At 43.6% G+C, this 25,000-nt stretch overlaps 1 protein-coding gene across 16 annotated transcripts in view; it reads right to left on the bottom strand.

The window, feature by feature from the left end:
• Positions 1-25,000, bottom strand: part of LOC135092024 (forkhead box protein P2-like) — a 409,229-nt gene that overhangs the window by 34,121 nt on the left and 350,108 nt on the right. For all 16 annotated transcript variants that reach the window (XR_010262719.1, XM_063990158.1, XM_063990160.1 and 13 more), the window contains one exon: positions 3,807-4,079. Coding sequence is in view for 15 of the 16 variants with exons in the window: in XM_063990158.1 (XP_063846228.1) it covers positions 3,807-4,079 (273 nt within the window). In the remaining variant the exon portion in view is untranslated. The remainder of the gene's footprint in view (positions 1-3,806; positions 4,080-25,000) is intronic.

Genomic DNA, 25,000 nt, shown 5'->3' with positions numbered 1-25,000 from the left:
AATGATAAAATTTCTCCTTAGCTGCTAATACAGAAAATTGGTATCGCATACAATACAATTTCTTTCTCTAAACTGTACGGTAATATTATCTCAAAGGTACGACAGTCCGCCAAAAATGTCAAGTGACGCAAAGGAGGTAATGGAAACAGTAATCTTTTTTTTTTTCCTATTTCAATATAATCACAAGTTTTTTTCCCTTGCTATCACACAAGGCATATTTTCCCCCATCTGTTTCACGATAAGGCATGGTTCAGAAATAAGCCGTTTGAGGATTTTAATGAAGAACAAAAGAAGCGGCTTGTGATCTTTCAAATACGTGTCCTCAATACAGTCTTGCTTTGGACAATAATGAATATGGAACGGGACATTAATATACTTTTTTCCCTTCTCCTCCTCCTCCTTCTTCTCGTAAGGGTCACTGAGTCTGCTACTGTTTGCCCTTCCTTTGTGTTCCTCACGTGTCTTAGTTCTTGAGAGTCGAGTTTTCAAAATCACGCAAAAGTCAACGGTATTTTATCAATGAGTCGAATTTAAAGTGGGGAAGTAGTAGTAGTAGTAGTAGTAGTAGTAGTAGTAGTAGTAGTAGTAGTAGTAGTGGTGGTAATAACAGTAGTAGTTGTAAAAGAAAGGAAAAACAAAACGAGATTATGAATACTTTACTGACAAAAGAACTCTCTCTCTCTCTCTCTCTCTCTCTCTCTCTCTCTCTCTCTCTCTCTCTCTCTCTCTCTCTCTCTCTCTCACCCACCAGACCTAATCAAATCTCAGTCACCTCGCGAGCTAACCACACCAATAACGTATATAAATTTCACCTCTCTCACCTGTCTCCTCTTACCGTCCTCTCCCATCACCCCTCACCGTTCACCCATCACCCCGGCCACCCGAGCAGTTCCAGCCAGCCAGAATAAAGTCAGCAATATCGTAATGGCCGTGATATGTCCACAGAAAGATATAAAAAAGCGTAAAATAAACCAGAGAATAGAATAATGAGGGTTTGATTTGCCAGCGGTATGGCGGCTTGCGTGCGGCTTTTGTTTCCCGCTGTTTTCGCCTCTGCGCGCGGAAGGAGGGTTGCAACTCAGCGCAGGGACGGTTCTCCACCCCTCCCTGCGTCGACCCATCCAGCCAGCGGGACGGTTCGCCAGTTAGTTTACGTGTTAATGGGGATTTTATGGCATGTGTATTGGATGGTAATATTTTATTTGGCGGGAAAAAGGGCATGTCAACGTTTTATTTTCTCCCTTACCCTCTGTCTCTCTCTTTTTTTTTTCTTTCTCTCTACCGTTCCCTTTCTCTATTTTTTCATCTGTTTCGGAGTGTGTTTGTGTGTCCGTGTCCGTGTGTGTGTGTGTGTGTGTGTGTGTGTGTGTGTGTGTGTGTGTGTGTGTGTGTGTGTGTGTGTGTGTGCGCCTGACAAGGGTGTAATTAATCATCGTATGACTTGAGGTGATAATGAAGACCCGCCCGCCCTTTATTTATCATTAGTTGTAGGGAAGGGAAGGGAAGGAAAGGGAGGGGAGGTAGAGGAGTGAAGGAAAGGAAATGAAGAAGATAAAGGGGGAGAGAGAGAGAAAGAAAGAGATAGAGAGAGAGAGAGAGAAGGGGGATGAGTTTTCTTTTCATAAACCAATCTATCTACTTCCTACTACACACACACACACACACACACACACACACACACACACACACACACACACACACACACTCAGCCAATCCTAAACAACTAAATAATTAACCTCCTTTACTTTTCCTCCTCTTGCTCCTTCTCTTCCCTCAGAAAAATAACTAATACCAATATCAGCTCACCTAGAAAGAAAAAAAAAGGGTAGACTTTAGAATTTTACACTAACACCCAACACCTATTTCCTTTCTCCTGCTTTCCCTTTCCCTAAAAAAATTCAGGTTACGAAATTTTGCAGCCAGGTCGATATCTTGGTGTGTGGGATTAAACAGGGAAGAGTCTGATGAAGGTGTGATACAAACATGCTGAATAAGAGAAGAGGTGAAGCCACGACTCTTAACTAACACTCTTTACTCAGCCACTTGTGTCCCTGGTGTGTGAAATTAGGAAACAACAGGATCTCTCTCTCTCTTTCTCTCTCTGTCTTCCTCTTTATCTCTTCGCTGGCGTCTCGGAATGTTAGGTTCTCTCACTTTCGTTTTTTTTCTTTGTTTAGTTTTTTGTCTTAACTATTCAGATGATGTTTTTAGTGTGGGTGATCACAAGCAGCCTCGTTATGGCCAAGAGGTCTGTTGCTGTTTGTTCCTTCTTTCTGTCTTCTGTCTTTCTATCTTCCTATCCTTCTTTGTTGTTCCTTCCTTCTATCCTTCCATCTTCCTATCTTCCTATCCTTCTATCTTTCTATCTTCCTATCTTCCTATCCTTCTATCCATCTTTCGGTTCTTCATATGATAGAAAGACTGTATTTCTTCCTTATTCTTTCTCTGTCTCTCTCTCACTCTCTCTCTCTACACACACACACACACACACACACACACACACACACAGACAGAGACTGCCTCTCCATCCACAAGCCTGAGGAACAACACAAAACAAGTGGAAATGAAACAGCGGAGGCGAATCACTGACCACAGCCCCTCATTTCCGCCGCCCCGCCCCTCTACACCGCCTTCTGAAGCAACACTGAGGCGCTGCGTGGACTCAGGCCGCCGCTAAACACCTGCTGGAGATCTCCTGAAGGCTCATATTCTGAAACACTTCTGCACCGCGCTTCCAGTACGTTCTAAAGACTCTAGTTGAAGTTACACGGGTTTCTAATGGTATTTTTACGGTTCTAGTGACAGGTTAATAAGATTTCTATATTATGTGGCCTTTCAGAATACGGGTTTATAAGTTACACGGATACTTAAGGATGATTTTACGGTTCAAGTGACAGATAAACAAGATTTCTACAATATGGCCAGGAGAAACAGCCTTGAGAACCCGGCTAATCACCCCTGTGGCCTTGGAAAATAGTCGTGGTGGGGTGAGGAACAGAGCAAAGCGGGAACAGGGAGGGACACACGCACACAGGCAACAGTTCAAGTGGAGGCGGTATTATCAAGTCAGCACACATTTGGAAAGGCGCGGCGCTAATGACATTACTAGCGGGCGAACTGGTGCGGTGGCTTACGTCTGTGTGGCGCCTCAGGGCAATAATAAGAGTGGAAATGAGACAGTGTTTGTGACTCTACCCACCGCCACCCGCAGAAAACATGAATTAACAACCGCGAAGAAAACGGAAGACACAGATTAAGAAGCTGATGGAAAATCCGGGGTATCTTCGGGGACCTGAGAGCGAGAGAGAGAGAAAGAGAGAGAGAGGGAGAGGAGGGACGGGATTTGAGAGTTAGGAAGTTAGAGATGAGGGAAGGCGAAGCGGCAAGAAAGTTTATAAATGGACACGCGCGGACACCTCAAAAAACACAGGTGAATATCCATGTTAGAGTAACGGAGGAGGAGGAGGAGGAGGAGGAGGAGGAGGAGGAGGAGGAGGAGGAGGATAAGATACATGGAAGGAAAAGAATAAGGACAAGAAGAGTATTAAAAAGAGAATGAAAAAAACAACTTTCTTTGACCTTAACTGAAGAAGAGGAGAAGAAGGTGAAGACGGCGACAACGAAGAAAAAGAAGAAAAAGAAGCAGAAGAAGCAGAACAAGAAGAACAAGAAAACGGTGAAAAAACACAAAACCGATACAAAACCCCAAAAAATAACAAGAAAAACAAAAACAACGAAAAAACACCCTTCTTTCAACCCCCCACAAGCCCACAACTCACCACCACAACACCACAACACCACATTACCTGCTGGTGTAGCATCACAGTCTGGTGGTGCATGAGGGACTGAATCTGGGCAGGGTTGATGAGTTGCTGGTGCAGTAGGTGGGACATCTGCTGCAGTGCGGGAGCCATGATGAGGTTGTGGAGCCCTTGGTTGGAGGTAGGGGGGCCGACAGGTGCACTGGCGGCATGCAGGTGAGGGGAGAGGCGGCTAGCGGGGGTGTCGCGCCCCTCCAGAGCTCGTGCGCCCCCTAGTTCAGGGCTGATGCCTCCCTCTGATGATTTCTTCGTTGGTCCCTGAAGGAGAGAACAGACCTGGTGAGCGTTGGCGTGAGACAGACAAATTAACTATTGGCAGACTGATAAATAAAGACAGATAGATGTGTAGATAAACGGTTAGATGCACAGACAGATACTTAAACACACACACACACACACACACACACACACACACACACACACACACACACACACACACACACACACACACACACACACACACACACACACCTGCACCGTGCGTTGAATGTTATAAACAGCGTTGAAATAGATTAAGCAGAGAACCACTACATTTTTTCCCTCCCTTGCCCTCCCTTCCCCTCTTTCATTTATCAATTATCAAGAAAATGGTATTAGTGGGAAAGATCACTCCAATTTGATGCCCTTTTCAATTTCTCTTTTTCCTCTCTCTCTCTCTCTCTCTCTCTCTCTCTCTCTCTCTCTCTCTCTCTCTCTCTCTCTCTCTCTCTCTCTTTCACCAATCAATATGCATTTTACTTAACATTATATATATTTTTTTAAGACAGACAAAAAACAAAACAAAACAAAAATAAAACACTGTGGAAAAGCAACCTAACAGAGACAGACAGACAGACAGACAGACACTGATATGTACTGTCTTTCCCTCCCCTCCGTCTGTCTGTCTATTGGTTTTCCCGTGACGTGTCTGTTTGCCTGTCTGTTTCCCTGCTCGGTCACTCAGTTTATCGTGTTCGCCTGTCCGTGTGTCTGTCTTTGGAGGGGAAGTTGTCTTGAGAGTGTTTGGGGAGTGTGGAGGGGTGTGAGGTAGTGTGTGAGGGGGGTGAATGTGGAGTGGTGTGGATCTAATGGGAAGTGTGGGTGGATGTAGAGAGGGTGGTGGATGAATGTGGAGTGGTGTGGGTGGATCTGGATGGTCTGTGGATGGAGCACTGGCAATGTGGAGTGGGTACTAGTATTGGCTTCTACTTAGTACTTATGTATAGAGGTGCCCAAGGGTGGAGGTGAGCAACTGGTAACGCTGCTGCAGTAAATAAATAAGCAAAACTATACTAAGATGATAAATGTGAAGCTGCCAGGAGCCGCACGTTACCCGAGGTAGGGCGGAGGCGACTGATTCTCGTGGAAGAGCCTCAAATGTGGACGTGTGGAGGGAAGATGGGTGTAGGTGGATGGATGTAAGGGCGCATGCATGTGTTAATTACGTACTTGGTGTTAATATCAGTGTTATGAGGGGGTGAGGATGAGGGGATGTGTAGATAGGATGCCTAGGATAAAGAGGAAGAGGAATTATGACAAAGAAAAGAAAGGTAAACGAGTAGATGAAGAAAGGAATGCGTGAGGAGAAAGGAAGAAAGAGCAGGGATAATTTAAGGGAGAGGGGAGATAGGTAGATGAGGGAATAGGGGTGAGGGGTGTCTGGAGTGAAGGGGAGAATAGGAAGGGTGATTTAGGTGAGGGGAAAGGTAGGTGGATGATGAGATAAGGACAAGGGGAGCCTGGGAAAGGGGGAGGAGGTGGTATTAGAGAGTGAGAGGGGAGTAGATAGTTGAGGTAATAGGGTGAGTCACCTACACTCACTTCACGACTCTCCCTTCACCGTCCCTCCACTCTCCCAGGGACAAAGGAGCAACAAGAAGCCACAACTGTCCAAGGGAACATCGATCTCTCAACCACTACATATTTTCCTCCCCTCGCCGCGCCGTGCAGCCTCCGCCACTCTTAAAGGGAGTGTGAAGTTCCTCCAATTCCATAAAAGAATTTAGATCACATTGTGTCTCAGATGGCGCGGCTCAGGGCGACAAGAACCTGCTGTTGAACTTTCGCCTCAAGACCGCCAGTGTTGCCACCTCGCGCTCCATACCCTTAGCCCGCCACCTCTTCACTCCGTGCCTTGCTCCTCACGCCACCGCTCCGCAAGCTGAAGAAGGCCATGACGGGGCGTTTCCTCTTAGTCTCGTCAGGTTAGTCAGGCCGCAGTAGCATATACAAAAGGCTTCACCCCCAGACGGCAACACGAGGCCTGGTCAGCAACTGGTTAGGATCCCATTAGCGGTCCTTGTCAAGACCAGGCCAAGTGGTCAATTACCAGGCGCCACCTGACAGCCAATAACGAGCCTGGCTGCATTTTAGAGGAGGCTACGCGGCGTGTGTGGTGTACGCTGATTCGCTGCCGCCCCCACACAGCTCCCGGCCGTGCCCAATGCCGCGGCCCCTCGACTCTGTGTCTGAAGAGGGCGCCGCCACACCCCGCAGTGATTGGCCGCGTCAGCGTGTCCTCAGCGTGACTCCTCAGTAAAGCAGTGATTGGATGTCCTAAGATCAAGCCACTGATGTCCTCACTCAGTCTTCAGCCGCCCTTCTACTGCTAATCCTGCTGCCTCGTTCATCAGAGCCTTCCTTCTGCCACGCTTCCTCCTGCAGCCTTCAGACCCTTCAATCCTTCAGACTTCCTTCTATTCCTTTTACTCCTAAACTCTTCAGATCCTTCATGGAGTCCTTCATCCTTCCTTCTACGCTCTTCAGAGCCTTCAGTCCTTCAGTTTTCCTTCTTTCAGTTCTATTCCTACAGCTCCCAGATACTTCAAAGAGTCCTGCAGCCTTCCTTCTCTTTCCAGTCATGTTCCTACGCCGTTCAGTCCTTCATCCTTCCTACTTCCATTCCTCTCACTCCTACATCCTTCAGAGTCTTCAGTCCTTCATCCTTCCTTCTCCTTCCAGTACTCCTGCACCTACAGCTTCGAGTCCTTACAGCCTTCACAAATATCCTTCTCCTCTCCCTTCAGTATCCTTGCTTTAGATGAAGGAGAGGAGGAGGAGGAGGAGGAGGAGGAGGAGGAGGAGGAGGAGGAGGAGGAGGAGGAGGAGGAGGAGGAGGAGTAATAGGATACAGCATAATCTTCCACCACTATCATCATCTCCTCCTCCTCCTCCTGCTCCTGCTCCTCGGCGCCGCGACAGGTGGAGGCGCCCATCCCTTCCCCACACGCCCAATTACTGAAGGTTTACGGCAACAGGACATCCACCTTAACTCTCAGCCAACAGTTTTAAGATCGCCTTCTAATGCAATTCTTGATAAATGCCGATCATTCTTAACCGTAAGTGCAAACACCGACTCTATATCGACTCACTGGGGGGGGGGGGAGAGAGAGAGAGAGAGAGAGAGAGAGAGAGAGAGAGAGAGAGAGAGAGAGAGAGAGAGAGAGAGAGAGAGAGAGAGAGAGAGAGAGAGAGATCATCCGTGACATTCCAAGTTCTCTCTTTCTCTCCCTTTTAGGAACACAAATATAAACTTTAAAAAGAGTGTGTGGAAGAGAAAAAAAAATAGTGATGAGGAAGAAACACGTGACATTTCTAAGATCTGTCCAGAAGAAGAAGAAGAAGAAGAAGAAGAAGAAGAAGAAGAAGAAGAAGAAGAAGAAGAAGAAGAACTTAATAAGGAGGGGATATGTAAATAGTAGGCGGAAAAAATAAACTTATAAACAAAAGAAAAAGATCACCATCACCACCACCACCACCACCACCACCACATCATCACCATCATCATCATCTACAAGAGGTCAAATTAGGCAAGAAGTTTAAAATGAACCACGCTGTGACCTTTCCCAACACACACACACACACACACACACACCACACACACACACACACACACACACACACACACACACACACCGGCCTTCATGTTAACATTGCGCTTCAAATTTACAATGGAGAAGTTTTTCTATTGATTTTGGCCTTGATCCAGGGAGAAGAGTTAACATTTTGTCACCCGTTCCTTAAAGACGCAGCTTCGGGGCGCCTCTGGGGGACGCTGGTGGTCGCTGGGGTGAGGGCGTGGCTGCAGGGGGCGGGGGACTCCTGAAGGCTACTGAGGCCCACGGAGAAGCCGACGAAGAAGAAATTAAAGTTTTTGTTATTTTATCTTTTTATTTATTTTTTTTTTTTGTTTGTTAAATCGATTTTTGTTTCTATCGTTTTTTTTTGTGTCTCTTTCTTATTTTCTTTACGAGTTCATTCCTTTCGCTTCTTTAATTTTCTGTCTGTCTCTCTTTCTCCTTCCTCTTTCCTTCATCCCAACTTCCATCCATCCCTCACTCTTTCCTATTACGCTTTTCCTCCTTTCCTTTCCCCTTACTCCTACTCCCCTACCCTACCCTTCCCTCCTTTCCCTTCCCCCCATTCAACGCCTTCAAGCAAAAACAAGAAAACACAAACATTTAAGACGCACTCCTCCTTCATCCGCTCCTGACGAAGACACAGCCAATGGAGGCGAATACCTGGCGATGCAAGAAACACCCCAATACGTCGAGTCACTAAGGGGGTCTATAGAACTCTCTGAAGACGAAGAAAGAAGAGGAGCAGCGCCACAACAACACAGCGGCAGATGAGAGAGGTACTTGAGAATTTGTTTATAATTTAAGAGATGGTGAGGTAATGTGTCTTCCTTGAGCTAACACTGCGGGCGACGGAGGCGAGGAGGGAGGAAGAGGAGGAGGAGAGAGAGAGATAGAGAGGTGTAAGTAATGAACCTCCAAGGCGATATATGAATGGTGTTAATGTAAATAAAGAGGGTTTGATGCTGGAAGTTATTGAATCAGTTTGCGAGTGTGTGTGTGTGTGTGTGTGTGTGTGTGTGTGTGTGTGTGTGTGTGTGTGTGTGTGTGTGTGTGTGTGTGTGTGTGTACGGTGACTGCTGAGGCGTTTGGGGATAAAATGAAGGAATTACGGTGGAAAAAAACGAGGGGAGGAAGAGGAAGAGGAAGAGGAAGAGGAAGAGGAGGAGGAGGAGGAGGAGGAGGAGGAGGAGGAGGAGGAGGAGGAGGAGAAAGAGAAAGAAGAGAAGAGCTTTAGTTTATTTTGATATATGTCGATTGAAGATGAAGAAAATAAATAAAAATACGGAAGAAAAAAAAATGTCTCGTAGGAGGAGGAGGAGGAGGAGGAGGAGGAGGAGGAAGAGAACATAGATTTATTTTCATGTATGACAACTGAAGCTTGAAAAAAATAATAAAATAGAGAGAAATAAGACATAAAAAAAAAAAAGTTGAAACCAGACGAGGAGGAGAAGGAGAAGGAAGAGGCTGCGAGGGAGACTTGGGAAGAGGAAGAAGAAGAAGAAGAAGAAGAAGAGGAGGAGGAGGAGGAGGAGGCGTCAGGAAGAGAATCTTATGAATGAACGGTCAAGCTTCACGCTACGCCCTAACTCTATTGACACTCACCTCTCCTACCTTCGCGAACTCTATCCTTCGCTAACATCACCCACTCTCCGGCGCTCCCATCCACTCTCACTTCCACGCACCTCTCCCTCAGCGCCCCTCACCCCTCCTCGCAGGCCGGGCAGAGGGAGAGAGGGGGGCTGTCAGAGTGGAGTGTAGAGGGGGGGGGTACCGCTAAAGTTACTACTAGGACAGGTCAATCAGAAGCGTCAGGTGAGGCGTTCTATTTACTCAAGCGTGTGACTAAAACTTCTTATTGTGTTTTTTGAGCGTTGCGTCTATGTCTGTCCCTTTGTCCCCCCTTCATTCCCCCCTCTCTCTCTCTCTCTCTCTCTCTGGTTCTTTCTGTCTGTCTCTCTTTCTCTCTCTTTTTATCCCCATACATCTCTATTTGTTGTTTTTGTTTTGTTTTGTTGGTGTTTTCTCGTTTAATTTTGTGTTTTCTTTCTAGTGATGCTTGTGTTGTGGTCTGTTGTTGTTGTTGTTGTGTGTGTGTGTGTGTGTGTGTGTGTGTGTGTGTGTGTGTGTGTGTGTGTGTGTGTGTGTGTGTGTGTGTGTGTGTGTGTGTGTGTGTGTGTGTGTGTGTGTGTGTGTGTTTCTTTTTTATTCTTTATCTTCTTTCTCCTATCTTGTTTGGTTATCTTCGTTTTCTTTTTATTTTTCTCGCTCTCTCAATCTTTCCATTTTCTGTTTCTTTGCTTTAGCTCAAAACCGTGACGATGATACAAGAGAGAGAGAGAGAGAGAGAGAGAGAGAGAGAGAGAGAGAGAGAGAGAGAGAGAGAGAGAGAGAGAGAGAGAGAGAGAGAGAGAGAAATTCCTCACGTCCCTTCTTCCAGGAACTCAACAAGAACTCCTCAGTATCTCTCTCTCTCTCTCTCTCTCTCTCTCTCTCTCTCTCTCTACCTGTTGCTGTTGTTCTCTCTCATGGCTTGACTCATTTAGCTCACACATGAGAGAGAGAGAGAGAGAGAGAGAGAGAGAGAGAGAGAGAGAGAGAGAGAGAGAGAGAGAGAGAGAGAGAGAGAGAGAGAGAGAAGGAATAAGTTAAATCATTACTTCTCTCTCTCTCTCTCTCTCTCTCTCTCTCACACACACACACACACACACACACACACACACACACACACACACACACACACACGAAAAAACAGAAAAAAGAATAAAAAAATCAAATAATTATCATCAACATTATCACCCTCTCCATTTATCTCCTTCCCTCCCTTCTTCTCTCCTTCCCTCTTCCTCCTTCTCTCCTCGTCACCACTACCACTTCTATTATTATTTACCAGTCTGGGCGTCTAGGAGCAGAGGGCGAGTGTGGCTGTTACCATAGCGACAAAAGGTGGGTTGTTGTGCAGGCGAACGCAGGTAAACAACACGAGAACCATCGATCCGTAGCGAACCATACTTAGAGGCACTTCTTCGGGAGGGTAACGGGTAGAAGCGAGAACCGTGCGAAGGTGAACCGGGGAACAGAAAAAAAGGAGGGGAAGTGAAGGATACGACACAGCAATAGGAATAAGAGCCACGGGGAGGAGAATCGGCGTATGTGAACCGTGGGGTGGAAAAAATGGGTGACTGGAACCGGGGGAGATGAACCAGGGTGGGAGAACCAAAGGAGCAGAACTGGAGAGGTGAAAGGGATGAGTTTTCAAGAGTATCAATGATATTTAGGTTTAGAGAGAGAGAGAGAGAGAGAGAGAGAGAGAGAGAGAGAGAGAGAGAGAGAGAGAGAGAGAGAGAGAGAGAGAGAGAGAGAGAGAGAAATTGATCGCTTGGTTGATCAATTGGAATGGAAGATGAATAGAAGGAATAAAGATGGAAGGAAGGAAAGAAGAAATAACAGAAGGAAAAAGAGAGGAATGGAAAGGAGGAAGAGGAGAAAAGTAAGGAAAGAAAGAAAAAGTAAAAGATGGAGAGGAGGGAAGGAGAAAAAGAAGATAAGAAGGGAGGGAAGGAAAGCCAGGATGGAAGGATGCAGGGAGGGAGGGAAAGGATGAACAGGAGAGGAGGAAAGGAGAAAGGTAGGGAGGAAGAAAGGAAGGGAAGAGAGGAAGAGAAGGAGGAAGGAAGAGAGGAAACAAGGAAGGGAGGAAAGAAGGGAGGAAAAAGAGGGAGAGAAGAGAGGGAGGGAGAAAGGGAGAGTGACATAAATAGATGCACGTCTTGAGTATCTATTTGAAAACCATCTTGCTTCTACAAAAGGAAACACGTTGATAGTGATTCTTCCCCCCTCTAACTCTTCATTCAATTTTCAACTTTTACTGCAAAAAAAAAAAAAAAAAAAAAAAAAAAAAATCAGCGAGTGTGTGTGGCTACGTGTTTATTTATTTTTCTCTTACTTCTTTTCTTTTTTTTTTTTAGATTTCTTTACGTTCGGTTTGAAATCCCCCTCGTTTTTTCCTTTTTTTTCGCATTTTTCCTTCTGTGCTTCCCCCTCCGGCCTGCCTCTCCCTCTCTCTCTCTCTCTTTCTCCCCTCTTTCCTCCCCTCCTCTCTCCCCTACATCGCTTTTTCCGCTTGTCTTAAGATTTCCTTAATAAAAATCGGGGCTGGGAAATAAACACAAAGGAATGAATTAGAGTAAATATTTTTTTCTTCATTAATTTTGTATTTTTTCAAAGTTGTCAGGTGAGGTTACGTAATTAAGAGACGCTCACCTGTTAATTGGCCTGGTGTGCTACAAACGTGAATATTATGAATTACGAAGATAGTTAAAAAAAAAAAAAAAGGATGAAAGTAAATATGGGAGGTAAAAATATTGATTGTAAAAAAAGTAAAGAATATTAGCAAAATGAAATGTCAAAATTGAGATACGTAAAAAAAAAAAAAAAAAAAAAAAGGTAAATCGAACAAAAAAAAATAAGGATGGATGTGAAAAGTAGAGATAAATTAAAAGAAAAAGAAACAAAGATAACTGAAAAAAATATATTATAAGCTGAGTAATAAAAAAAGAAAAAAAAATGAAAATGAGATATTAAAAATTGGTAAAACTTTTGATAAATCGAACCAAAAAGAAAAAAAAGAGGATGGATATGAAAAATGTAGATGAATTTAATAAAAAACGAGAATAAATGAAAAAATAGACAAACTAAATAAGAAAGATAAAGATAAAAAGAAAACAAATACACGGATATAATGAATAAAGACAGATAAGAGATAAATATAAAGAGAACAACGAGAGAAAGTGAAAATGAAGAAAAGAAATAACGAAAAAAAAAAAAAACTGAACATGAAACGAAAAAAAAAATTGAATGAATAGATAAAACAATAAATAAATAAACAAATAAATATTCTCCTCTTCCTCCTCCTCTTCCTCTTCCTCTAGTACTAAACACTCACGCCATCACGAAAAAAAGGAAGAAAATGAAGAAAAAGAAAAGAGAGAGAGAGAGAGAGAGAGAGAGAGAGAGAGAGAGAGAGAGAGAGAGAGAGAGAGAGAGAGAGAGAGAGAGAGAGAGAGAGAGAGAGAGAGAGAAAGAAGGAAAGAATAATCGCGCATTTATTGACACACTGTTGAATATTGAACAAGTGCTCAAGAAAAACACAAGAACGAATAGGTCGAGATGAAAATGAGGAAAGGGTGAGGGTGATGAGGGGGATGGGAGAAGGGGAGGGTGGAAATTGAATAAAAGGGAGAAGGAAGGGGTGAGAAGGAAAGGGTGAAAGGGAGGGGATGTTGTGATGATGAAGGAGAAAAGGGAGATGTAGTGAAAATGAGGGAAGGGAAGAAATGGTGATGGTGATGATGATGGAAGAGGAGGAGGAGGAGGAGGAGGAGGAGGAGGAGGAGGAGGAGGAGGAGGAGGAGTACAGATCAAATTTGTGATACTAATGATGTTGATAATAATAATAATAATAATAATAATAATAATAATAATAATAATAATAATAATAATAATAATAATAATTTCTTCGATCTTCTTCAGACAAATTTTATCTGTTTGTCCTCTCTCTCTCTCTCTCTCTCTCTCTCTCTCTCTCTCTCTCTCTCTCTCTCTCTCTCTCTCTCTCTTTCTCTCAGTCATTCGTCACACTCTCTGACGTGGAGAGTTTGCCAACGACTGGGAGGAGGAGGAGGAGGAGAAGGAAGAGGAGGAGGAGGAGGAGGAGGAGGAGGAGGAGGAGGAGGAGGAGGAGGAGGAGGAGGAGGAGGAGGAGGAAGCGGAGGAGGAGGGAGGTTGGTCACAGATTTCGCTCGATAAATGTCAGCTTAGGAAAAGAAGAAACAGATTTTAAAATAAGAATTGAGGGAGGAAGAGAGAGAGAGAGAGAGAGAGAGAGAGAGAGAGAGAGAGAGAGAGAGAGAGAGAGAGAGAGAGAGAGAGAGAGAGAGAGAGAGAGAGAGAGAGAGAGAGAGAGAGAGAGAGAGAGAGAGAGAGAGAGAGAGAGAGAGAGAGAGAGAGGAAAATTTTTTATATGCATATATCTAAGCACTACTACAACAACAAGAACAAGAACAACAACAACAGCAGCAGCAAAAACCACTACTACTACTACTACTACTACTACTACTACTACTGCTACTACGATTTCTCCTCAAAAGGTAAAAAAAAGGAAAGATAAAAAAACAAAAAACAAAGCACAATAACCTCGCGGGATGAAAAACAAGAGCAAAAAAAGGAAAAAAAAGATAAAAAAATAAAATCTTTGGAAACCAAGACCCCAAAACAACAATTCCATCAGAAGAATAATTAAAAAAAGAAAAAAACATGAGAGAGAGAGAGAGAGAGAGAGAGAGAGAGAGAGAGAGAGAGAGAGAGAGAGAGAGAGAGAGAGAGAGAGAGAGAATGTTCGTGCTCAAGGGAGCGAAACAAAAAAAGAAATTAAAGCAAATATCAAGAAGCAGAGGGAAGCGGAGGAGGAGGAGGAGGAGGAGGAGGAGGAGGAGGAGGAGGAGGAGGAGGAGGAGGAGGAGGAGGAATAGGTAAAGGGAGAGAAGATGAAGGAGACAGCAAAAAGGGTTAAGATGAGGGGAAGAAGAGGAAGATGAGTAAAGGGAAGGAGGTAAGGGTTAAAGAAAAGAGAGAGAGAGAGAGAGAGAGAGAGAGAGAGAGAGAGAGAGAGAGAGAGAGAGAGAGAGAGAGAGAGAGAGAGAGAGAGAGAGAGAGAGAGAGAGAGAGAAGAGGAAGAATGGCATAAGTAGATACACCCAAGTCATTCCTCTCTTCCTCTCCTCTCTCCCTCTCCCCCGCCGCGCCCCTCACGCCGGCAGAAGGTGAGGGCGCCCCGGGCAGTGCAGGCAGTGGGTCGTGCTGAAGGGGGAGTACTTAGGTCACCTCTTACTCTGTTGTTTACTGATTATTGTTCCCCTGATTTCTGTTCCTCTTACTCCTCCTCCTCCTCCTCCTCCTCTTGTTCTTCTCCTGTTGAAGTTTCATTCTTTTCTTGTCTCTTCTTTTTCTTACGTTTCCATATTCTTCTCTATCTTTTCTCCTCTTTTCTTATCTTCCTCTTCCTTCTCTTCTTCGTATTATCCTCCCCTTTCCTGTTCTTCCTTTCCTTAACTTCCTTCTTCCTCTGTCTTCCCTCAACACCTCTTCCTACTTCTCCTGCTTCTGTCCCTTCCTTTTTTTACCCTCCTCCTCCTCCTCCTCCTCCTCCTTCTCTTACCTCTCTTCCTTCTCCTCCTTTTTCCCTTCACTTCGTTTCCATTACCCTCTTCCTCCTCCGTTCCTACTGCTCTTCTCTCTCTCTTCTCTTCCTCCTCCTCCTCCTCCTCCTTGTTATCCTTTTCCTTCTTCTTTCCTTAGTTTCTCTTGTCTTTCCATCCATCTCTTCTCTTTTTCTCTCCTCCTGCCCCTCCCCCTCCCCCTCCTCTTCCTGTGCTTACGTGTGTGTGTTGGTGATAATGTTTAGCGTGGTAAGTATCCGGACCAAGAAAGGAAATACAGTATAGAAGTTGACGTCGTTCTGAAGATGCAGACTTTGGAGGAGGAGGAGGAGAGGAGGAGGAGGAGGAGGAGGAGGAGGAGGAGGAGGAGGAGGAGGAGGAGGAGGAGGAGGAGGAGGAGGAGGAGGAGGGGTGTTTCAATGCTATATTCTACTTTTGTTTGGTTCTTAAAATTAAAAGGAGAGAGAGAGAGAGAGAGAGAGAGAGAGAGAGAGAGAGAGAGAGAGAGAGAGAGAGAGAGAGAGAGAGAGAGAGAGAGAGAGAGAGAGAGAGAGAGAGAGAGAGAGAGAGAGAGAGAGAGAGAGAGAGAGAGAGAGAGAGAGACGCCTTCATACAACAACAACAAACGTTAACATAAATCTCTCTCTCTCTCTCTCTCTCTCTCTCTCTCTCTCTCTCTCTCAACATTTGCTAACTTACAGATGTGGAAGGAGAAGGAAAGGAGCAACTGAATAAAAGAGTGAACGGAGGAAGTGAAGGAGGAAGGAAGGAAGGAAGAGAGGAAGGAAGGAAGGAAGGAAGGAAAGAGGAGAGGAGGAGAGGGAAGGAAGAGACAGGGGACAAAATAAGAAATATATACAGTAATAAGAGAGAGAGAGAGAGAGAGAGAGAGAGAGAGAGAGAGAGAGAGAGAGAGAGAGAGAGAGAGAGAGAGAGAGAGAGAGAGAGAGAGAGAGAGAGAGAGAGAGAGAGAAAGTTGGACATAAAGACACGAAGTAAAGATGAATAAGATTAAAAAAAAAAGAGATAGACGAGGAGGAAGAGAAGGAAGAGGAAGAGGAGAAGGAGGAGGAGGAGGAGGAGGAGGAGGAGGAGGAGGAGGAGAAAAAAAGAAGAGGAGGAAGACAAAATGTAATAAGCAAAAAAAAAAAAGACCAAAAGAGAAGAGGAAGAGATAGAGCGGAAGAAGAAAAGAAAAAGAACGAGAAATAGAAGAGGTAGAATAAAGGACACACAAAAAAGAAAGAAGAAAAAAATAGAAACAAGAAGACAAAATGAACAACACCAACTAGCAACACAAGAAGAAGAAGAAAAAAAAGAAGATGAGGAGTAGGAAGGCGAGAAGGCGAGAACGAGGACGACAAGGAGGAAGAGAAGGAGAAGGAGAAGGAGGAGGAGGAGGAGAGGATGTCGCCAGCCAGAATAAGGAGGCCAGGGGTTGGGGAGGGGAAGGAAGGGATGGGACAGGGAGGCAGACACAGCCAGGCAAGGTCATCCAGAATATTTGTAAACAACGTGCAAGTGAGAAACTGGAATGTAGCCAAACCTGCCGCCCGCTTCTTCTCACTGTAATATTCTCCATTATATTCCTGCACATAAATCTAGCGTGTCTGGGGGGAAGAGGGGGAGAGGGAGGAGGAAGAGGAGAGGGGGGATGAAGAGACAGAGGTAGAGGTCTCTGTCTATGTCTCTTCTTTCTCAGTAAGTTACAAGAGAAGACAGGGAGAGACAGGACTTGAGTTTTTCGTCTGTCTGTCTCTTCGTTTGGTAAAGGGTGAATGTGAGACAACATGAGGAAAGAGAACAAGAAGAGACAGAGGGAGAGATAGGAATATAATTTTTCGCCTCTCTTGTCTCTATACACGTTTATTTAAAAGTGAATACAAGATGAGACAACAGGAAAAGGAATTGGAGAGATTATAGGAGACAGGAGGGAAGGGGGGTTACACTTCTTTGTATGTCTCTCTCTCTATCTCTCGTACACGTTCAGTAAAAGGTGACTGTAGGAGATAACGAGAGGTGAAGAGACAGAAGGGCAAATTTGATCTCTGTCTCTCTCTAATTGACGAGAAGGAAAAAGGTAAGAATGGTGAGATGGGACACTTAAATTTTAGGTTTTATGTGTCATTCGTTATCTTATCAATATTGCGTGGATTTAAATTTGATGATCGTGTCTATCTACCTGTCTGTCTGTCTGTCTGTCTGTCTGTCTGTATGTATGTCTGTTTGCTTATCTGTCTCAAGTTTGTCTGACTGTCTGTTCGTTTGTCTGTCTGTCTGTCTGTCTATCTATCTGTCTGCCTGTCTGTCTTTTGAGCACTAAAAGTATGAATTGAATGAGAAAACAACAGAAATTACAGATTAATATAACATCTCTCTCTCTCTCTCTCTCTCTCTCTCTCTCTCTCTCTCTCTCTCTCTCTCTCTCTCTCTCTCTGTCTCTGTCTCACCCAGCCTTCACCTAAATACAACAGCAGGTAACAAAGTCCAACATTTAACCCTTTTTAAGACCATTCTTTGCCTCTTCTTTACCTGCGTGACTTACCTGTAGAAGGCGAGGCCCCCACACCACACCTGACGCAGCGAGGGAACAGGTGTGAGTAATTAACCTGTCTCCGTTTTCTATTCGTTCGTTCGTGAGTGCGTGCGTGACCGTATCTTTACCGCTTGTTAGTGAATGCGAGGTAGGTAAAGTGGGTGGGTGATCTGGGGAACCTTACATACGAACGGAAGGTAATTAAAGTTTGCTACCGTAACTTTGCTCGTGACGGTGACGCCTGTGTCTTCTTCTTCTTCTTCTTCTTCTTCTTCCTCCTCTTTCTCCTCATTTTTCTTCTTTCGTCAGTCTTACAGTCTTATTTACCTAATCGAAGAGAGAGAGAGAGAGAGAGAGAGAGAGAGAGAGAGAGAGAGAGAGAGAGAGAGAGAGAGAGAGAGAGAGAGAGAGAGTAAAACCAGACTTCCTTAGCTCAATTTTGTGCTTCTTATTTTCCAGTGACGTAATTATTTCACTTTTGTTAAGAAAATGTTGCATATTTTTCAAGTACACATCAATTCACCAGATTTCTTCAACATTTCTTTTTCCTTTCTCACTTTTTTTTATTTGGAATGAACTGATTGTTAAAGGAATTAAACTATTAAGCATTTTTTTTAATATATTTTTCCCCTTTTCTTTATTATTATTATTTTTTTGTTTTTAAATCCGTTCTTAAATAGACGGATTTTTGTGGGTATTTTGTGGATTATTGTGGAGAGAGAGAGAGAGAGAGAGAGAGAGAGAGAGAGAGAGAGAGAGAGAGAGAGAGAGAGAGAGAGAGAGAGAGAGAGAGAGAGACATCAAGTTCTGTATCAGGGATTAGTTGTGAGTTTGCAAATGTGTTTCTCTGCCATTTGTTTTATTTCCCCCTTTTATTTCCTCACTTCCCTCTTCTCTTTCTTTTTCTCACCTTATCCCCTGTTTCTCTGTAATTTCTTTTATTTAATTCCCTTTATCCTCATTCAATACTCCTCATCTCTTTCCTTCCTTCCTCCTCCTCTTACTCCTCCTCTTGCCCCTCATCTCTACGTCATCCTCTTAATTTTACAACTCTCTCTCTCTCTCTCTCTCTTCTTTTTTTCTCCTTTCTCTCCCTTTAACTTCGTACTCTCAGCTCCCTCTCTCTCTCTCTTCCTCTCTCCTGCGCTCCCTCACCCTCACCCTCCTTCCTGATCAAGCCATCCATCACGTCACTTAATCACGTCGCGTCGTCCAAATTCTACTACTTTGGGAGCTGACGACAAGGAGCCCTCGCAAATACGTCTGGGAAAGTGTCCCTGTACCTTACCTGGCCTTGGCTTACCTGTGTGTGTACCTGTAAATTTGTTGTCTTGTCTTATATCCTTCCTTTCCTACTTGTCTTGATTTTTCAGTCAGTTCACTCCAGCAAAAGGGTTGAAGGAAAGATATATTAAGGGAAAGCTGGTGAACTGATACGTGGTTGAAATTGTGCAAGGGTCTCTTAACACAAAAATGAAATGGTAAGTGTTGGGAGTCTGAGTCTAGCGGGTTTTGAAGAGTGTTGAGCCTTTTTGAGTGAGTGCTGGAAGTCTAGTGTGTTTGAAATGAGTGTTGTGACTTTAGCGGCCTGGAGGAGAGTGTTGGGTCTTGAGTGGGTGTGTTGGGAGTGCTGCGGGGGCCTGAGTGAGTCGGTGCCTGAGTGAGTCCATCTCGATCACTAATGAAGGGCCGCGACGGTTAACTAATTATCTTCCTCGTACGTGAACTCTTAATATCGGAGGGACGCACATAATACAGGATTAATATTAATTGGAAAACCGTGTGAGCTCTAATAAAAAAATGAATTATTCATCTACTCAGAACTGATTCTTCCTACTCTTCCTTCTCCTCCTCCTCCTCTGACGTGGCAACTCCTCCTCCTCCTCTGACGTAGTAGCTCCTTCTCCTCCTCCTCCTCTTATGGTTCTAGTAATTCTTCATTTTTTCCTCCTCCTCCACCTCCTATGGTTCAAGGATTCCTCCTCCTCCTCCTCCTCCTCCTCACTGTTTTCATATTCCTATCATTCTCTTTGCTACCACTCCCTCTCTTTTACTAGTACTTCTCTCTCTCTCTCTCTCTCTCTCTCTCTCTCTCTCTCTCTCTCTCTCTCTCTCTCTCTCTCTCTCTCTCACTCTCTAGGCTGTATGAAGATGCACCTGGAGGGAAGAGGAAGAGAAGCAAGCTGAGGAGGAGGAGGAGGAGGAGGATCTCAAGGTCGAGAGAGAGAGAGAGAGAGAGAGAGAGAGAGAGAGAGAGAGAGAGAGAGAGAGAGAGAGAGAGAGAGAGAGAGAGAGAGAGAGAGAGAGAGAGAGAGAGAGAGAGAGAGAGAGAGAGACCGGAGGCTGAAATCTTACACCTGAAGAAGGCGCTGAAGGGATGAGAGAGAGAGAGAGAGAGAGAGAGAGAGAGAGAGAGAGAGAGAGAGAGAGAGAGAGAGAGAGAGAGAGAGAGAGAGAGAGAGAGAGAGAGAGAAAGTACCCAGGTGTGATGCAGGTAAAAAAAAAGATAAATAATTATGGTTTTATATATTTTTTTTGTGTCTATTATGAAAAAAATAAAATAAGTTGAGAAAAAAATAGATGTTAATTATGTAATCGTATCGTTTATTTTAGTTATTTTTTCTTTTTTATTTATCTATTTATTTGTTTACATTTTTTTTGGTGTATGGAGAAGTGAAATTATGAGGTGAGATAATGATGACTCCTCTCCCTCTCTCTCTTCCTTATTTTTCCTTCTTCCTTCCTCCTCCTCCTTCAATGCTATTTTGTTTCCCTCTTCTCTTTCTCTCTTATGCCTTTTGCTTCAATCTCTCTCTCTCTCTCTCTCTCTCTCTCTCTCTCTCTCTCTCTCTCTCTTTTTTTCTTCTTGTTCCTCCTATTTTAATGTTAACTCCTTCCCTTTCTTCTCTTCTTTCTCCTCCTCCTCATTTATTAACACCAACTTCTCCTCCTCCCCTTTTCATTCCAACTCTTCTTCCTCCTCTTCTTTCTTCACTGCTCACTTCCTTATCACTCTTCATCCTCCTCCAGTACTAGCTATTCTCCCCTCTCCTCTTCCCCTTACCTGCCCATCTCCTCATCCTCCTCCCCTCCAGTGCTCACTCTTTCAGCCTCCCAAGACCCCGGATGGCAAAAAAGATCCACCGAAATAAAAGAGATTGCAATAAAAAGGGGGGTGTGATTCAAACATGCTAATGGGAAGCACGTCTCTCATTGTTAAAAGTCCCCAAATTACCAAGACGTGATAATGAAGAAATTAAGAAGGCTATCTTAATCTTTATTGCATTTGTGATCTTCAGAGATTTATCCTTTTGTTATTTGAAGATCGAACAGGGAGTTTTAAGCCCTCCCCCTCCCCCTCCCCCCTTAGCCACCTTTTATTTAATTCCCCAGTCTCAAACCCCCCTTTCTTCCTCTTATCTTCTTCACCCTTCACCCATCTCCTTACCTTAGCTTCTTCTGATTTGCACCTCTCTCTCTCTCTCTCTCTCTCTCTCTCTCTCTCTCTCTCTCTGCTTTCTTCTTCCTTTTCCTTATTCTCTTCCTTGTTTCTCTCCTCCTTCCCTTCTTCCTCTTTCTTATTCTCTCCCTTGTTTCTCCCTCCTTCGTCTTCTTATTCTGAATTTCTGTTTTACTTCCTCCAAGCCCCCTTTTCTATTTATCTCTCTCCTTCTTTCCTTCTTTCTCTTCCTTCATTCTCTCTCTTTCTTGTTTCTTCCTTCCTTCGTCTTATCCTAAATTCCTTCCCCCTCCCTTCTCTCTTTATCAATCTCCTCTCCTTCTATTCTATCTTCCTCTTCTTCCCCCCAACAATATTTATTCTCTCCCTTCCTCCCTCCTCCCAAAACTCCCCCTAGTTCCTCTTTACCTAAACTCCCCACTTATTCCTCCCCTCCTCCCTTTATTCCTCTCCCCTGCCCACTCCTTTCTTCCTCCTCTCCATCCATTTTTTTTTTTATTCCTCCTTTTCTTTTTCATCCATGTTCGCCTCTCTCTCTCTCTCTCTCTCTCTCTCTCTCTCTCTCTCTCTCTCTCTCTCTCTCTCTCTCTCTCTCTCTCTCTCTCTCTCTCTTTCACCACCTCCTTTCCTGCCTCTCCCTTCCTGAGCCGCCCTCCTCTCTCTCCCTCCCTCTCTACGCCCTCCCCAGGCTAAGATTAATTAAGGAGGGAATTTCGCTCTTACGCACAAGGCGGTAAGGTTCAAAAGACGCCTAACAACACGCCTGGCCCGAGTTAGCCTAAAACACAGGGCATTACTTTTTCAATCACTTTTTGCATGTTAATAAGGGATGATTTCTTGGGTAAACCAATAGAAAGATGGTCCTAATGGGAGGCCAGTCCAGCTCCGTAGAATAATGAGGGCAGGATTACTACAGGGTTGCCACATGTTTCCACACACACACACACACACACACATATATACACACACATACATACGTACATACATGCATACTTAATGGGGGTACTGGTGTTCTGTAAATAAGCACACGTGATTAGTATTGTTATGTTACTGTTTGTGTTTTCAATTTGTGTGTTTTTTTATTTATTATATGTTTGTGATCTATTATTCCCTCCCCTCTCTCTCTCTTTTTCTCTCTCTTTCATTCTCATTACAACCTATTCCTTCTCTCTTTCTCGTTCTTCCTATTCTTCTGATCCTTGTAAATAACCCCTCTTCTCTCTCTCTCTCTCTCTCTCTCTCTCTCTCTCTCTCTCTCTCTCTCTCTCTCTCTCTCTCTCTCTCCCCCTGTATGAAAGTAAAAAAACAACTTTGGGTTTGCTACTAAAATTCTTAATAGACTTTTTCTTCGAAGACGCTGGAAAAGTTGGTTGCTCGCGGTATCTCAGGGCAGAGTCATTACCGGCGATCAGAGGAAGGTTATGGGGGGGCGTGGGGGGCGTGGGGGGGCGTGGGGTGGCGTTGGTAGTGGTAGATATGGTATGAGGCGAGAGAAATTCGTGGGGCGCGTGGACATGTTAGTGACGAGGTTTGGGGTGTGCAGGGGAAGTGGATGAGGGGAGGGGAGGTGGTGGGGGGAAGGTGTTGGTAGTATTGGGGTTGGAGTTAATCGTGTGTGTGTGTGTGTGTGTGTGTGTGTGTGTGTGTGTGTGTGTGTGTGTGTGTAAATAACTATCAACACGAAATAATAATGAGAAAATGCATTACGTCTTAAAAGAGAAAGAAATAAATATCCCAAAAATAATAAAAAAAGATGGAAAAAAACAAGAACGATAAAAAAAACGGAGACAACAAAATATAACGAAAGAAAAGGAAAAGAACACCAAGAAAAAGAAAATAAAGAAAGAAAACCGAGAAAAAAATGAAGACAACTCTTTAAACAAACAAACAAACAAACAAACAAAAGACAACTAACAGACGAAAACAAGAAGGAAACCACAAGAGAAAACACGAAACACGTAAAAAAAGAACGAAAGAGAAAAAAAAGAAAAAAAAAAAAAAAAACTCTCACCACAGAAAAAAACAGAAAAAAAGAAAAAAGAAAAGATAAAAGAGAGAGAGAGAGAAAAAAAAATAAAGTTTGCTGAGGGTTACATTAGCAGGAATCTCGAAGGACGGTAGATTATACAGCTCCGCCCATGAATCTTCAGTCCTAATTATTTCAGGTCGCGACTTCAATCTGCTCAGGATGGCAAAGTATTATCATTCCCGACAGATTGCAAATGGAGGCTCTTGCGACACGTAGGTCACACGAGGATGCTGGGAGATGAGGAGGAGGAGGAGGAGGAGGAGGAGGAGGAGGAGGTGGAAGAGGAGGAGGAGAGGGGGTGAGGGAGGGTGAGAGAGGAACAGCTAAGGATCCAGGGATGAAAAGAAAGAGAGATAGAAAGAGGGTGAGTTTTAACGTTTTAAGGTAAGTGTAGAAAATAAGGAATAAGAGAGAAAAGGTTAAGGTTGGAGGGATAGATACAAGGAATAGAAGGATAATTAAGAGGTAATTAGTGCTTAAGAGGCATTTTGAGGTTTGAAGGTAAGAATAAGTGGTAAAAAAAAAGGGAATGAGGGAGGAAAGAGATAGAAGGAAAAGAACTACAGGAAAATGAGTGAGCAGAAGGGAGAAAATGAGAGGCGTGAAAGTATTTTGGGGTTTCAAAGTAAGAACAAGTGTAAAAAAAATAGAGGAAAACAGAAAGAAAAGGAAAGGAATGGAAGGATGGATAGAAGGAAGAGAAGGAAATTTATAAGACAGTAAATGCTTAGAGGGGAGAAACTGAGGAAATAAGGAAAAGAGGAAAGGTGGGAGAAAAGGAGAGAGACAGAGGGAAAAGAAGGAAAAGTATAGGACAATGAAAGCTTATGGAAAAGAAACTGAGAGAAGTGAAAGTTTATGAAAGAAAAGCACAAAAAAGGAGACAGGGAGAAAATAAGGAAAATTAGGGAAAATTTGGGAAGAAGGGAGAGAGGTAATGAGGGAGAGGAAAATATAGGGGAAAAATGAAAGTTTACAAGGGAGAGACTAAAGGAGGGAAAGGGATAAAAAAAAAAGGAAATTAGCGCAAGAAAAGGGAAGTATTTGGGAAAGTAGCAAAGTGGGGAGGGAGGAAAAAAGTTAGAGAAAAAAAGAAATCGAAATAATAAAAGTGTTTTCGAGGGAAAGCGAGAGGGGAAAAAAAAGAAAAAAGAAAACATAATAGGCATAAGATAAAAGGAGAGAGAGAGAGAGAGAGAGAGAGAGAGAGAGAGAGAGAGAGAGAGAGAGAGAGAGAGAGAGAGAGAGAGAGAGAGAGAGAGAGAGAGGTACATTAATAAAAAAAACAAAAACAAAGAAATTAACTATAAATGCAATTATTTCTCTTTAGTTTACGTTCAGGTGTATCTAATCAATTCACTTATGTAACCACTAAACAGATAAATATAACTTTAAAAAAATGTACCTCCTTTTAATTATCATCTATCTTAATATTCTTATTCACGTACTAAATGTGAAAGAGAGAAGGAATTGAAAGAGTATGAATATTTTTACTAAATCTCAACGGGATCGCAAGGTACCCAAGACACACACAGGTAAATATGAAACCAAACAAGCATTTATAATCTATTTAAACTCTATCTATTTGTCTACCTATCCTAACTTATGTACTGTTTGTGATGGAAGGAGAAAAGACGATTTAAAGTTTATATTTTTGTAAATCTCTACGGAATTGAACGTTAGGCGAGACACACAGGTAACTATTGAGCCAAACACGCATTTCCCTTCATTTATAGGCAATCTATTCACCTACGCATCGTTATTATTGTACTATTTGTGATGAGCGAAAAGACGACTGAAAGTTAATATTTTTTGTAAATCTCGACGGAACTGCAGGTTACACGAGACACTCACAGGTAAATATAGAATCAAACACATATTTCCCTTCATTTATTGCCCACCTGCCTACCCTTATTCACGTACTGTTTGTGGTAGAAGGGGAAAAAGTGACTGAAAACTTGTGGGCATTTCTCTACAACTCTACGGACTTACCTGCCCATATTTCAGTACCAGGTAAGGAGTGTTCGCGGTTTCTCGCCTCATAAAACGCCTCTCACCTGTCCTCTGATTGCGTACAGGTGAGCGTGGCCAGGTAGAGAGG

The sequence above is a fragment of the Scylla paramamosain genome, chromosome 39, assembly GCF_035594125.1.
Source record: "Scylla paramamosain isolate STU-SP2022 chromosome 39, ASM3559412v1, whole genome shotgun sequence".
Lineage (NCBI taxonomy): Eukaryota > Metazoa > Arthropoda > Malacostraca > Decapoda > Portunidae > Scylla > Scylla paramamosain.
This window is presented reverse-complemented; position numbering and strand designations above follow the sequence as displayed.